This window comes from Dermacentor variabilis, chromosome 3 (assembly GCF_050947875.1).
Source record: "Dermacentor variabilis isolate Ectoservices chromosome 3, ASM5094787v1, whole genome shotgun sequence".
In the NCBI taxonomy this organism is placed as follows: Eukaryota; Metazoa; Arthropoda; class Arachnida; order Ixodida; family Ixodidae; genus Dermacentor; species Dermacentor variabilis.
The window spans coordinates 139,479,163-139,494,472 of NC_134570.1; the positions used below are offsets into that span (position 1 = coordinate 139,479,163).

A 15,310-nucleotide genomic window follows, 5' to 3' on the forward strand; every position below is an offset into this window, starting at 1 on the left:
TTCTAATATTTTATTTGCAGCATAAGGCAAAAAGTTCCAGGGACAAATTATTATTCGACCAATACATGAAGAAGCAGCCAGCCGGCCGAGCACTGGAATTCGTTGCTTGGTATATTGTCCTTGTTCTATCGTCCGTTGTGATTTGATACTTGTACGACATGTTTTCGAGCCCTGCTGGGTTCACTTCTGCAATTGCACCTTTGGGGCTCTAACATACCGAAATAAATATTTTGACAAAGCCACTAGAGGGCTATTGATACTTTCTTTTTAACGAACTTGCTTAAATTACGCCTGTCACAACGCAGGGAAAACACCGAGTGCACGTGCGATGCCATCTTGTTCTGCATTCGACGTTCCTCTACTTTCTATATAATTTCCAACTTTGCCACAGCACTCATGCGTGTTAGTCGGCACGGCTAACTCCCAGGTTTTGCATCCCTGTCATCCTGCACTAAACACGTGTAGTCGCTCAAGCGGGAAATGTTCACGTACAATGGTACCTGGCGGATTTCGTCATAGCAGAGCTGTAGAACGGCGTCAGCGATAGCCCGAACTGAAGGCCTTGACTGTCTTACGTCGCTGAAGCAGTATTCAAGTGCGTTGTTGTTGTTGTTGTTGTTGTTGTTGTTGTTGTTGTTGTTGTTGTTGTTGTTGTTGTTGTTGTTGTTGTTGTTGTTGTTGTTGTTGTTGTTGTTGTTGTTGTTGTTGTTGTTGTTGTTGTTGTTGTTGTTGTTGTTGTTGTTGTTGTTGTTGTTGTTGTTGTTCGCCCTTTGGCATCACTTTATAAGTTCATTCTGAAATCAAATGGACATTAGGCTTTCAAATACTGAGCAAACAATTGCACAGTACGCTACTGTGGCCGGGATTTTAATTAGACAAAAAACTAACGCGCGCGTTTTACAGAACATGGCAGGAGATACAGCGCCTCAAAGAATTCAAAAGCCACGTAAGCACGTAGGCACACTTTCATGAAGATGTGTGAGCAAGGAGTTTACTCACCCAGCACGGAGTTCCGTCGATCTCTCTTTCCTGGGTCGGGAATATGCTCTTGCAGGTGTAGACGCATGCTAGCTCGCGACCTTTAATCCTGCTCTGCACATCGAGGCCCAGAAAAATAAATTAATAACTCTTTCGCGCACAGAAGCTTGTTCATATATAAAAGAAACGAATCACGCATTTTACTGAAAATGGTCAGTTACACAGAAATCACTGCTGAACATCACCAATAAAAAAAATTTTGATAAGAACCAAAAATAAGTGCGGTGGTCAATGCATCTAACCGTTATTTGAAATCGTGTCATATCGTAAAATCCAGCTGTATAGTTACCATGTTTTCTTTTTTAATAAATAGTGACACCGTGACTTGTTTGCTCTCAGTATTGCTTTCGTTCAACATTTTCCATCATCTTTCACGCACTCTTGGTATTCAGGTACACACGGTAGGCTCCATGGCTGCTGTCGAGATAGCGGAATTTGTTATCGCAGTCGTCGTGCCAGGGCTACGTAGTTAGTGCACGCTGAAATCAGGACTGATACTCTATACGCATGTAGCGCAGGCTAGTGGAAAGGAAGGCTAGATGCCTCGTGGGGAAATGGTAAAAGACTTGAAATTTGTTCTACCAGCCACGCCCCAAAGAGACAAACTACTCGCATGCCCCATGAACATGGAACGATGTATTATGAAGACTCGTAGCTGGAGCAAGGGCGTAGTCAGGACATTGACTCACCACTGATGATGGTACCAGTCTCGGACACTTGTGGGTGGCCTCTGAAACATTAGAAGTTACGAACCGACCACGTGTGAAACACTTTATTGAAACCTTTGAATGGCAAAGCCCAAGGGTATGTTGAAGGATTAATATACAGAAGATTTCCGTAATATAAACAGCGACAAAATAACAGGAGTATGTAGTTGATGGTCATCCTTTCAAATGTGTGCAAGGGTAAATTTATTTCGCTCAAGTAGTCACAGGTGATCCGGATGAAATTGGCAAACGAATAACGGGACCCATTCATTCAGGCTGTAGCGTTTCAGGCGTTCAGGCGTTCAGCAAAACCTATGCCTTCGGCATAGAGATGACCGACAGTGCAGCCCGTGACCACTGCGTTGAAACGGAAACTATGAGTCACATTCTGTGCCAGTTCCTGCAGTATCGTGTGCATCGACATTAACTCACCGTTGTGAACAACAAATTGGACGTCTGGCCTCTGTCCAGATGATTCGATCGCCCGGAGGTAGCGGTTCTGACTCTCGCTCGGAGAGTAACACATACACCGCGAAGCTTGTTTCACAAAAGGGCCGCAGTTTCACCTTGTGAAAACAGCCTCGTGACCCTTAGGGAGTCATCATATGAGCGATACGCACATGTACTCCGAAGTGGGTTGTAAGAAAATCCCTTTCTTTAAGAGTGGTAGGCGTGATTCATCATCCCATCCGAAGACCTTCAGTGCATTAACATGTTTGTTCGTTGTTGTTGTTGTTGTTGTTTTTTGCGAACCACCGGGCTCTTCGAACGCCTATAGCACTTCCTCGTTATTTTCTTTGTGTGTATGTGTCCTCCTCGATTCTTCCTAAACCCAGCTTTTCTCTCCCACCTGCAAGGTAGCATGATGAAAACTTCCTCAAAATGGTGAGTTGGGAGGGTTTGTAGGTGAACATCGAACACACCTGTACTCCAGCTCCGCACCTGTACTGGTAAATAGCTACAAGCCGATGTTGGAAACCTGCATCTGGTTAACCTTGCTCTGGTTCCTCTCTCTCTCTCTCTCTCTCTGCTTCTTGCAGATAAATAAGAACGGGTTGGGGCGCATATGGCGGACAAAGTCATAACAGGCAGCTTACCGGCATTCTTGAAAAGCAAACAATCTGTACATTCTGCCAACAACCCGCCGTGGTTGCTCAGTGGCTATGGTGTTGGGCTGCTGAGCACGAGGTCGCGGGATCGAATCCCAGCCACGGCGGCCGCATTTCGATGGGGGCGAAATGCGAAAACACCCGTGTGCTTAGATTTAGAGAGAGAGAGAGAGAGAGAACAACTTTAGTAAATACGCCTGCAGAGTCGGTTAGGCTCCCTCCACGCAGGGAGGACAAGCTTTTACCGCGACGCGGCCACTACGTCAGTCTCGTGCATTGTGCTCCTCGAGGTCTTGGTTCCTCGTTACTTCCACGGATCCGAGAGGGCCGCCACCCCCTTCCTGGGGGTGCTGCCCCCCTTCTCCTCGGTTTCGCGAGGTCGCTGCCTCTCTAGAGCTGCCGAGACCTGCTGGACGGCCTTTAGTTGTGTATCTTGGTCATAGGTCCTCGTTGCAGCCTCTAGCTGCAGCGGGATCGTCGTCTTCTCACTGGCTTCTCGTGGATTTATAGTACAGTCCCAAAGGATGTGAGCCGCGGTGGCTCTCTCCTTAGCGCACAGTCTACACACGTCACTCGCGTACACGCTCGGACACACGTGCTTAGCTAGCACCGGGGTGAGCAGGGACCCCGTCTGTAATTGCCTGTATAACACTGCCTCCTCCCGGGTAAGCCCCGATGGAAGGAGCCACCAAAGAGCTGGAGACGGACGAACGGATAGACAAGATGGACAGTCGGCTGGCCCACCTGATAGAAGCCAAGCAGTCCATAAAGGCGAGGTGGCAGAAGCGACGAACCAACCGAAGTCTAAGGAAGAAGATCGCCGAGCTCAACAGGCAGATCGAGGTCCACTGCAGGGTGGTATGCACCCAACAGTGGAACGAGGCCTGCAACGACGCCGACGGACAGATGCACAAGGGCAAGACGTGGAACATGCTGCGGCACCTCCTCGACGAAACCAAGACCAAGGGCCACCAACACGACAACCTGGCCAGAATCCTACACAAGGCAATCTGTGAACACGGGGAGGACGAGGTCAAGGAGCGCTTGGACGCCAAGTACCTACCGACCACCCCCACGGAAAGACACCCGGATTACCAAGGCAACGAGAACGAGACGCTAGATCGAGACATCCAGACATGGGAAGTCAGATTTGCCCTACAGGATCTCAATGGCAGGTCCGCCGCGGGTCCCGATCGAGTGACCAACAGACCGCTCAAGAACCTCAACGTAGCGGCCATCGAAACGCTCACGAACTTCTACAACAAGTGCTGGCAAGAAGGAAGGCTGCCCAAGCAATGGAAATCAGCCAAGACGATCCTCATCCCCAAGCCTGGCAAGCCGCCCAACATAGAGAACCTCAGGCCGATCTCGCTCACTTCGTGCGTGGGAAAGGTCCTCGAGCACGTTCTCATGAACAGGTGGCAGCGTTACCTGGAAGAATCGGAGATTTACCCAAATTCCATCATCGGGTTTCGGAAGAAGCTCGGGACGCAAGACGCCATGATCTTACTGAAGAACGAGATCATCGACGATACGACGGGCACCAAGGACAACAGAGCCATACTCGGGCTGGACTTGCAGAGCGCCTTCGATAAAGTGAGGCACTCGGCTATCCTGGCCCAAGTATCCAGAATAAACATGGGCAGAAGGACATACCAGTACATCAAAGACTTCCTGACGGAACGGACCACCGAAATCTGCGCGGGAAACCTGCAGCTCGAAGAGAAGAAGCTGGGCAGCGTCGGAACTCCGCAGGGCTCGGTGATCTCCCCGCTTCTCTTCAACCTTGTGATGATCGGGGTGGCCAACCGGCTAGAAAGAGTAGCGGGAGTCCGGCACAACATCTACGCCGACGACGTTACGCTATGAGTACCGAGAGGAAGCGACGGACACATCGAGACAACGCTGCAAGAAGCGGTCAACGCCATCGAGGAGCAGCTGGGCGGGTCTGGACTCGTTTGCTCTCCGGCCAAGTCAGAACTGCTGGTGATTCCACCGACAGGAGCGGGCAGGAAAAGAAAGAACATGGAAGTCCAGTACGAGCGGCCCAAAATAACGGTCAAGACAGCGGGAGGACAAGTAATACCGGAGGTCGAGAAGATTCGAGTGCTCGGGCTGCTCATCCAGCGAAATCGAGTCAACGGTGAAATGGTCAACAAGCTCGCGGGCAAAGCGGCCGCGGCAATGAGACTCATCAAGAGGGTGTCCAACAGAAGAGCGGGGATGAAAGAGGAGAGCCTGACTAGGCTCGTTCAATCCTTCGCGGTTAGCCACATAACGTACGTGGCCGCCTTCCACAACTGGAGGCCGAGCGAACGTAACAAGATAGACGCCACCATACGCAAGGCGTATAAGGCGGCACTCGGCCTCCTCGGAAGCACGAGCACCGAAAAATTCATGGCGCTGGGAGTCCACAACACGCTGAACGAAATAGCCGAAGCACAGAGAACGGCGCAACTCGAGCGTCTCTCTGAAACAAGAACCGGAAGAAAGATACTGCGGGACCTTGGCCTCGAGCCGAGGGAAGGCGAGCAGCAGAAAGACGTACTTATACCGGATAGCATCAACAGAAAGCTCAGGGTCTGCCCGATCCCGAGGAACGTGAACCCCGAGCACAACAAGGAGCGGAGGTTGGCAAGGGCCAGGGCTCTTGTGGACCTCCACGCCAGAGAAGAAGGCGCCATCTACGTGGACGCGGCGGAGTATCGAGGGAGCAGCGACGCATACGCGGTGGTGGCTGTCGGGGCATCGACGGGTGCAACGAAGACCGCGGCGAGCGTCCGGACTCGAGAGGCACACCGGGCGGAGGAGGTGGCCATCGCCTTGGCCGTCTCCGACCCCGGATGCACTACAGTGTTGTGTGACTCTAGAACGGCAGTGAAGAACTACGGCAAGGGTAGGGTATGTAGTGAGGCTGCGCGCATACTGCGCAAGGCCGAAGACATCAGACGCAAAAGCGCTGTGGTGATCAAGTGGTTTCCGGCCCACATGGGCAGTGACGTGTCGGAACGCGGGAACGTGAACCACAACGAGACGGCCAACTCGGCCGCGCGAGGACTAAGCAACCGCGCAGCTGCAAGCACGGCCGACTCGGAGTGTTGGTCGCGGTGCAGTGCCAAGGACAAGATGACCACGTTCAACGAAATAGTGAAGTGGTACAGACTTAGATTTAGGCGCACGTTAAAGAACCCCAGGTGGTCAAAATTTCCGGAGTCCTCCACTACGGCGTGCCTCATAATCAGAAAGTGGTTTTGGCACGTAAAACCCCAAATATTATTATTATTATTCTGCCAACACTAGCCTATAGCTGTAGGGCTTGAAATTTTGAGGTTTTACAAAGGAACCTTCGGACCAGCTAAGTTCTGTGCAGCGAGCATGCAATAAAAAAAGATGGTAGTCAAGAAACAAAAACACGGTGATGTGGATTAGAGAGCAAATGGGTGTAGCTGAAATCTTCGCTGACATTAAAAGAAAGAAATATAGTCGATCTGGCCATGAAATGCGTAGAGCAGATAACTGGTGTTCTATTAGAGTTATAGGGTGGGTGCCAAGAGAAAGGAAGTGCAGTCGAAGTCGGCAGAAAATTAGGTGTTGTGACGAAAATAGGAAATTTGAAGACCTCAAATCAAGCCGATTGGCGCAAGAACAGTGTGTTGCAGATCGCTGGGTGAGACATGTTCGTCCTGAAGCGTACATAAAGGTAATATTAATCAACGAGTCAACAATAAATCAATAATTTGCGATTCCGGCCAACCCTCTCATTTTCGTAACGTAATGCATTTTTCCAGAGTATTTACTGATTTTTAAGCGCAGAAGCAAATTGTATTTCCATAGCAAAAAAAAAAATAACAGCGGCAGGTCAGATGACCGCACATTATTATAGTTACTCACGCGAATGTGGTGCAGTAAGCAGCACCGACACCGCCACAAGCGTCAGCATCCCAGCCTTATTCATGTTACCGCTGAGCGATGGTACTGCACGGTAGTCGACGGTTTCTTCAGCTACCTGCGCATTCCTTGTTGTGAACGCCGTCTAAGGAGCGCAACGTGTTATTCTGTGTCACTGATGACACCTTCATACACGACCGTGCATACATCTTGCGGCGAGTTCGGCACCTGGCCGTTCGCATTCCCAAAGGTGATCCGTCCCACACTCGCATCCTTGCGTCGTTGTCGAACTGCCTCTGGTTGAAAGCGCTCATCTATGCACGTTCCGTGTCAGTGGTTGAGCGAAATGCGACGACGTGAATGTCTTCGTCGTGACCCCGTAGCCATGCGTCTGTCGCAGACCATGTGCGGGATACAAAGCCCTGTTCGCCGTTGTAGTCATGCTATAGCACTAACACCGCCGTCGAGAGCGTGAGTGCGCCATAAATTAGCGTAGAATCGAAGCCGAGAGCAAGAAAGTGTCAAGACGGAATGCCGTCCTATTCAGTACGCTCGACGTGGTCGCAGTTTGCGACGACCACACATCGAGGTTAAGTTCGCTTCCGCTGAAGCTGAAATAGCATTGAAGGAAATACTGCTGAATTCAGAGCCACGAAATTCTGGTTGTCATACCGGTTTTCAACTGCACGAGCGTAGAAGTTCGGCTGTGTGGATATGTTCTAGAACGTTCAAAACATGGCCGAAGCGGGTAGACACACGCGAGCGCTTCTATATGTCCACTAGCTTCGCCGATGTCCTCTAATGCGCTTAAATTTCGCCTCGTACAGCCGCCGAAGCGCCATTTCTCACCATCATAAACCTGCTTCGTGTAGAGTGCGTAATGATGGAAGGGTCACAATATCAGCGATCACCAACTCCTGTCTTGCGTCAGCCGAATCCATCCAGTTGCTGCAAATTTTCTGCCCTCATCAGACTACCTAATGATCTGGATTCATTGACAGCATACCCTTTCCCTCCAGGACTTCTCTCTCTTCAGTGGAGGGGGGAGGTGGAGGATGGGCTCACAGGACGGCGACCAGTACAGTGCGCGCACACTCGCGCACTCTCATATATATATATATATATATATATATATATATACACACCTGCCGAAACGTCAGTAACATTCTGGTATTTTTCCTACGTGCTTCTATTAGAGAGGTTTAGCTTGTCTGTCCGGTATTCCGGTAAAACGCAGGCGCAAACGTGAGCGGTCTCCATGGTGCAGCAACCTGATTGCGCAGTGCTCCAACCGACAGAACCAGCTAATATTGCAGTAACCAAGTGTATTTTCCTTTGTTGGTGGTACAAATTTTTGACAGCAACACGATTAAGCCACTGCCGAAAATTTACACTAGCAGCGAATAAGAATAGGCTCGGTTAATGCAATATTAACTGTTTCTGACTGTCTGAGCACTGCGCCACCAGGTGGCTGCACCTTTCAGACCGCTTACGTTTACGCTTCCGCCCCAACGCCCGGCCCCGTCCACCTGCGTTTTACCGGAATACCGGACAAGCTAAACCTCTCTATTATTTGACCTGTTTCACTGCCGGACCCTGCTATATATATATATATATATATATATATATATATATATATCGCAGGGTCCGGCAGTGAAATGCGTCAAATAATAGAAGCAAGCAGGAAAATACCAGGATTTTACTGGCGTTTCGTCAGGTATAGTCTCCGCCCATAACGGTAAGCTGACGCTAATAATGGACAAGGTCTGCCGCGTGCACTCCAACTCATTTGTATGAGTGTTTCCTTTCCATGATCTGTGCACAATGCAAGCACATAACGCAAATAAATATGCTTTTGCACAGTTTGACGAGGCTCATTAGTAATACTCACTTCATATCTTGGCAGACTGTAGAACAATTATTTAGTCGTCTGCGTGATAATCTACAAACCTACCTTTGGACTATGCTGGTTTCGATCTTCAATCCTTCGTTGTATTCGTCGTGGTAGCTAAGTAGCTGTGGCTTTCCGCTGACGAGCCTCACGAGGTAACAGGTTCATTTCCCAGCACCAGCTGCCGCATCTCAATCATGATGGGAAGGCAATAACGCTCGTGTACGTTATTGCCTGTTAATTTAGTTTATAATCCGTTATAATTTAGTTGCCCATTAGACAACTTGAAGTGACCGAAATAAAATCCTCAGATCCCCTCCACTAGTACAACACAGAGTACTCCCGCATCGCGTTTTAGCTAGTTTGTTACACAATCTGGGGCCGGATTCTCAAATATTTTCTTTGAGAAGTGCTCTTTGCCGTTGGTCAACCGGCTTCACTAATGACGTGTCCGGCATCAGGATAGGCTGAAACTTTTCTCTACGAACAATTCTAGCGTAAGACGTTTCTTACTTTTTTTTCATTTCTTTTCTGTTATAAAGGCCCTACAAAACACCGCTGTTGCGACTGGTGCTTCACAATATCCCGAAAACCTAGGTTTTTGTGGGTTTTGCCGACCCTTAACTGGACTTCTACCCTTCGGTTGCCGGCTTTCTATTCATCATATGGCTCAGCTCAAGGCGGTGCTTGTCGCCGTACGAAAATTAATTCAGTTAATTAACTCAGCTGTGACTGGCTCCATCATCGCTTCTGGTGACTCTCAAATTCGAGGGCGCTTTACTGCGTGACAATACTTCCCTGAATACTTACGAAGCACCGGTTAAGTTTGGGCATCCAGATATGAACTGTTATTTTTAACATTTACATCATTTACGAAGTACCGCTGCAATTTTGGTGTCCAGATATAAACCATTATTTTTGCATCAGATTTACATTTTCTATAGCTGAGGCTATTGACATGTCTTGTTCTCCCTTTTTGTTGATAACCAAGGCTGTCCGTGGAGGTGCTGTTTCTTTTTTCGATTGTGAAAACATTTGATACTTGATATTTATGTTCGGCGATGCCTTCATTACAGAAAACTGTAATAAATGTGTGTTTCTTGAACATTTCTCAATCCGCGTTGTACTTACTGAGGGAATCCAGCCGGTGCACTCTGACGGCACCGGTGTCGCCACTTGTCAATTTGTTCGCTTGGTATTGTGACTAGCCGCCGTATCAATTGCGCAATATGGTACAGTAGCAACCATGCAACATAACATCAACAAAAAGTAGCAGAACTGATATTATGACAATGCACGCTGAACTAAGTCATACATGTACGTGCCATGATGTGGCACCAGACAGCGTAACCCACTTACTCCCGTCTATGTAAACGACGTGCGCTGTCTGTGCAACGCTCCGTAGGATGCAGCAATCACACACGAAGCCAGACGCCATGACGAGCTAAGAATTGTAGGCCCGCCGTTTCTACGAATAAACCCGAAGCCTGCGTCGCTCATGCCACGATGGCGTTTAGGCTTACCCGGAAGCTTTCCGGTTGTGCCTGGCACCACGTGAGGCGTACGCGAACCCTTAAAAGACATCTCTCGTCCTTTGTCAACCGCGCCACCAACCGAACTAAGTGTGCACAGCCCTGTATCCTTCGCGCACGCAGTATCGTTCGGGCAAGCGGAGCAGACTTCTCCGGCCTGGTACACGGGCAATGTCAGGACGTTGCCGGCGCCAGCGTAGTTGCAGACGTACAGCTGCATGTGCGGCATCACCGAGACGCCGGCGACGGTGTAGTCGACGTAGCCGCAGCCCACGTAGCGCACTGTCGCCCATACAACTTGGGTAAAATGACCCGCCGGGCTCTCCGAGGAAGTAGAGAATCTGTTCACGTTTCCTGGCGAGTAGTGGCTGTGTCCGTCGAACCAGACCTTTATTTGAGTGGGCCAGTCCGTGCCATTGAACGCAATGTTACTCCTCCGGAAAGCCAGGTTTTGTCCCGTCTTATTGAATTCAGTGATGAAACGCTCTTCGGGCGAGTCGTGTTTTAGGGTTCCCCGCCTGTCGGTGCACTGTTCGGCCTTGGCCTGTGCCACGGAGGCCAGCTCCTCGTTCCACTCGAGCTGCCGCATGTTTGCGGCTGGAGGGAAGCCCCTGAGCTTGCCGGTGGCCACCGTGCTCCTGTAGTCGTTGTGGGCCTTCAGTATGAGCTGGCGCTCGGCCGCGCTGACGCCCTTCTTCTTGACTGTGCACTCCTTGTTGGCCGGCTTACAGGCGGTGTGTGTAGGCCGCAACTTCTTGTACTCGTTCCTGCACTCCTGGGCGCTTCTTGCGACAGTCGACGAAAGCCACAATGCGACGATGAGAAACCTTGGCGGCTTCATTTCACCTGCTTCTCCGTTTAACTCGAAGCAAGCCGTGGCAGTTATCGCCACAAGAGGGGGCGGAGCAAAAACCGCAAGGGATGATGATTATGACGATGATGTATCTGATGATGAGGATAGACCTCAATTATGTTTCACGTAACCCGGTATGTCACACGTAATCCAAGAAACGAGTGGCAGGATGGAACAAAAAACCAACGACCATATCAAAGAGGAAACGTGCAAACAAAAAGGTGCCAGTAGAGCGAGAGTAGTGCGCAATTGAGAAGTCAAACTGAATCTATAGTTCCATACCATCCAAGAGGGTCTACATAATGAGAGATAAAGGGCGACTGCGATAAAGTATTTGTAAAATAAATGTTATAAAAAATAATCAAAGAAGAAAAATTAAGACAGTAATTATATTGTTTCACGCTTATAGAAAGACAGCAGCGAGCACCAACTTCGTTTTCCTTTATAATGCTCGCGCGCTTCCACAAATACCTCGTATCATGTTTCTATAATACCTTAGTGCCTATGCGGCCAAGGGGCTTGGCCTTCCGGCGGCCCGCTTCGTGATGACTCACGGTCTGCCGGACCTCAATAACGTTTTGCTATACCATAGCATACGTTATGCCTACAGGTGTGCGTACAATGAGAAGGTAATTACGGTGCTCCTGTTGTCTCTCTCTACTTTTTGAACTTTTCACAAGCGGGCACAAAAGCAAACACAATGGTGAATAAGCTATAGCAAGAACTGCTATAAAGTCTCGTTACGTTTCTGTAGTCGCTGCTGCAAACTTCGTTGCTGTTCTCGCTCGTGATCAGCTTCAGATGCTTCAAACTTGATCACATTTTTTTTTCTCGGAGAGTAAATTGTCCATTTCACGATTACAGCCGATAATTATCGATTGAGCCATTTTTGTCAGCCAAGATCACTAGCTCAGTTTTACGCCCCTAAGGTGTTTTGCAGCCGAGCACTAGGTCGCGGGTTCGATTACCAGCCACGGCCACCGCATTCCGATAGCGGCGGAATGCAAAACGCTCGTGTACCATGCTTTGGGTGCACGTTAAAGAACTGCAGCTAGTATAAAGTAATTCGAAGCTGTCCACAACGGCGTTCTGCATAACCCATTGTGGAGTTTCGGTACGTCAAACCACATAAATTAAAGTTTTACTGCCTCGGTCGAATACATCGCGGGTACTGTGCATGCATTGCAAATAATTACGGCGAGTTAATAGGCACACCAAAGTAAACCGTCATCGCTGACTTCATGGATTGGACATTGGTGCGCTGCTCGAAGTGCTGCAAAATAGAAGTGAGGCGTGCAGACAGGAGACAAGAGTAGAGAAGTGGACAACACGAACGCCGTTCGTGTTGTCCACTTCTCTTCTCTTGTGTCCTGTCTGCACGCCTCACTTCTATTTTGCATAATGAATCCTTACCAACTAGCTCAGCTTTCTGTCGTTCGAAGTGCTGCACTACATACAGCGATGTCACTAAACGCTCACTTCCCTTGTTATGGCTGCTGCAGCATTTACGCACCGTTATGCGCACCTTGGCAGGTGTGGGGACACGTCTTAATGCGAGGAGGGCACTCTGCCAGACACCTTAGAGCACGTGCCTGGCTAGGTAACAAAGGCGTCTTGTACGGCCTACTCTATTAAGTGCGTTTGAACAATCGACGATTATTGCAAATCGCTCTTCTCCAATAGAATCAATGCGGTCGCCAAGCGCTTACGGCTACCAACATGCTCTTAGGGCTACCGGCAGAGCTACCGACGGGTTCTTTCCGCGTGCACCTATTGCTTAACTTGCGTTCCGTAGGCACTGCGCGGAATCTGAGGATAGGCGAAGAGTCGGGTGGCATGGCGTTATTCATGCTGTGCGCTGCTATTGCCGTAACCGTTTTTCCTTCCTTGTCATTAGGTTCCTCGTTCTCCTCTGTTTAGCAGCTGCTAGAATGTTACGGTGCAGTAAGATCCTTGCCTTCTTTTTTTCATGAGAAATAATTCCCCCTACGTCCGTCTTTATTTGCCGTCGACATAGACACCAGCATTAACGTATCTAACTTCCGCCAGGACATCGTCTAGCGAAATCGCTCCTGACGCGCAGCTACTCACTCGTCGTTGTTATTTTTGAGCGGGTTTATGTGACTGAAGAAGAAACGCTCAAGCTGCAATGAACGAGGAGGAAATGCGTTCCGGCAAACAATCTCTATATAGGGTGTCCCAGCTAACTCTAGCCAAGCTCTTCAACGGAAAAAAAATATTGAAGAAGCACGGTGTGAGGCCTGATTTTAAGACCTATGGCGTTCGGTCGTCAGTGTTCTGACGATCCAACATCCTAGGCCTTAAAATTGTATCTGGCACCATGTTCTTTTGTTCTTTTCTTTTTTTCGTTGAACAGCTTGGCTAAAGTTATAGCTAGGACGCTTTGTATAGAGTCTGTTGGTCTTCGCCTTCTCCTTCTTTCTTTCAATGCCTCACTCCCTCTCCCTAGTGAAGGGTAGCAAATTGGACGTCCGCCTGCTTAACTTCCCGGCCTGTCCTTGTTTCTGTCTCTCCCACTTCTCTCAGTCATCGCGAGTGAAATTAGACTTACAGCGAAGTGCCGAATGCTTCACTTTGCTTCCTTTATAAAATGTCCAATAGCCTTAGGAATGTTTCTTTGGTGGCTAGGTATACTTACCAATAGAACACGGCGTATTTTTTTATTCTTTGTAAAATGTAGCTGCTGGTCCAGCTAGAACTCATTATTATACAATTTGATTGGGATATTTCTTTAACCCACGGTTGGGCAGCCTTTCTCCGGGTGTTAGTTAACCGCTCGTTTTCTTTGTTTATTTATTACAAATTGTGACACTTAACACTACTAAGCTCCACCTGTTGTTCCTTCAGTTCTACTTACCTGGCTGACTCCAGACTCGTAATTTTGACCCCACGCTTTCCAAGATTCACCGGGCAATTTTCGTGGAATACTCGTTAGTGTCAAACCTCTCATTTATTTGCATTCGAGGAAGTGCACAACATTACCATTTTGTTGAATCACCTCACATGGACTGTACACTGAAAGTGTTAAGCGTTGTAGCTCATCTTATAGACCAAATGATAGTGCCAAAAAGCTAGGATGAAATGTGATAACACTCATTTTGCAGCTCACGGCAATAAAAGCGCATGTACTGTGCTGTTCGTAGTAGCGTCACGTTCCTGAAAAAGTAAAAAGAAAACGAAAATCCAAAGTAAAGTGTGTCATCGCGGCGTCACTAAACTTATTTAAACAAAAGATGCCATTTTTAGATGAACACTTGTAGTTGTAGCACCACCTTGGGGGCATGATTGCTGAACAGGATCATTTTCTCGTTGTGTTCAACATGGCTATGAATACGGCTGGTACTTTTCCTAAAAACAAAAAAAACATTTAGCTGGCAGTGAGCGCTAGTCCTGCTGCGTGTGTTTTCTGCCCCCCGTCCCAACGTGCTGCTTCAAGATACCTTCTACAAGCTCCAAGCTGTAGTTGGGCTACAGTAAGGGTTTGTTCTTCTTTCCTTCTTATTTAAGAGGCATTACGGTGTCGAAGTAATGTATAATCAACTGGACAGTGCGCAGGCCTCAGTTTTCAACGACGTTGTTCGAATCGGGCGCGAGGAGGTTGGCGCGCGCGCCGCCGCGCGGAGCCATCGTCCAACGGGCACCGCTAGGCAGAGGACTTCGGGCGTGGAGGCACCGGTCGAGCAGTGACGACACGTTTCCAGGCGCGGGTTGTGCATCGTCCTCCTTGGCAAGTGCCTTTGCCACGAAAGCTCTGAAAGATGGTGAAGCAAACGAGCGCGTATGTAAGAGGAAGCTTTTATACCGCAGGAGCTTCTATCTAAATATGTGCAACCACAGTTTCGCTAGGTATCAATTACACCGCATTTGGTGAGGTTTCTTGCATTTCAAAAAAAAAAAACAAAGTGAGAATACCCTGACTGTATGAAGCAGATGTCTTACTTAAGCAAAGCTTTTTTTTACAAAAATTGTTGAGGAATGCAAGAATGAAATTTTAAAAAATCTCAAGTATCAAGTTTTCAACTCTCTAACTCTATCAGTAATCAATGGTGATATGACAATACTGTAAGCAGCACGTACTAAAACATCTAAAGCTGCAATTTTGTTGTATTATAAACTGCTCTGAAATGCGCCACTTATTTGGGACTAGGACGTATGCGTAGCCCTCGTAAGCATTGTGACAATTTCATGCAAGCTGTACACTCATACACCTCATTTGTGCGCACAGGCGCCGTTCACAAAAGTCCCGTATCTGTTCTTTTATATTTGACAGC

At 48.5% G+C, this 15,310-nt stretch overlaps 2 protein-coding genes across 2 annotated transcripts in view; both read right to left on the minus strand.

The window, feature by feature from the left end:
• Nucleotides 1–591: 591 nt before the first annotated feature.
• LOC142574782 (scoloptoxin SSD976-like) lies at nt 592–11,006 on the minus strand. The gene is made up of 3 exons (XM_075683796.1): nt 10,248–11,006; nt 1,000–1,092; nt 592–768 (listed from the first exon to the last, which is right to left on the minus strand). The coding sequence occupies exons 1-3, from the start codon at nt 11,004–11,006 to the stop codon at nt 592–594; spliced, it is 1,029 nt and encodes a 342-aa protein (XP_075539911.1).
• A 2,958-nt stretch (nt 11,007–13,964) lies between these two features.
• The window catches only part of LOC142574223 (uncharacterized), a 31,614-nt gene continuing 30,268 nt past the window's right edge, over nt 13,965–15,310 (minus strand). The window contains exon 4 of the mRNA XM_075683369.1: nt 13,965–14,790. Coding sequence (XP_075539484.1) covers nt 14,683–14,790 — 108 coding nt within the window. The 3' untranslated portion in view covers nt 13,965–14,682. The remainder of the gene's footprint in view (nt 14,791–15,310) is intronic.

Bases quoted from the DNA above. Each gene is read 5' to 3' on its own strand.
- LOC142574782 (XM_075683796.1), bottom strand. From the start codon at position 11,006: ATGAAGCCGCCAAGGTTTCTCATCGTCGCATTGTGGCTTTCGTCGACT. The intron at 1,093-10,247 runs GTTGGTGGCGCG...CTCGATGTGCAG, and splicing joins GGCTGTGCACACTTAGTTCG to AGCAGGATTAAAGGTCGCGA. The intron at 769-999 runs GTGAGTAAACTC...GTGATGCCAAAG, and splicing joins TCGACGGAACTCCGTGCTGG to GGCGAACAACAACAACAACA.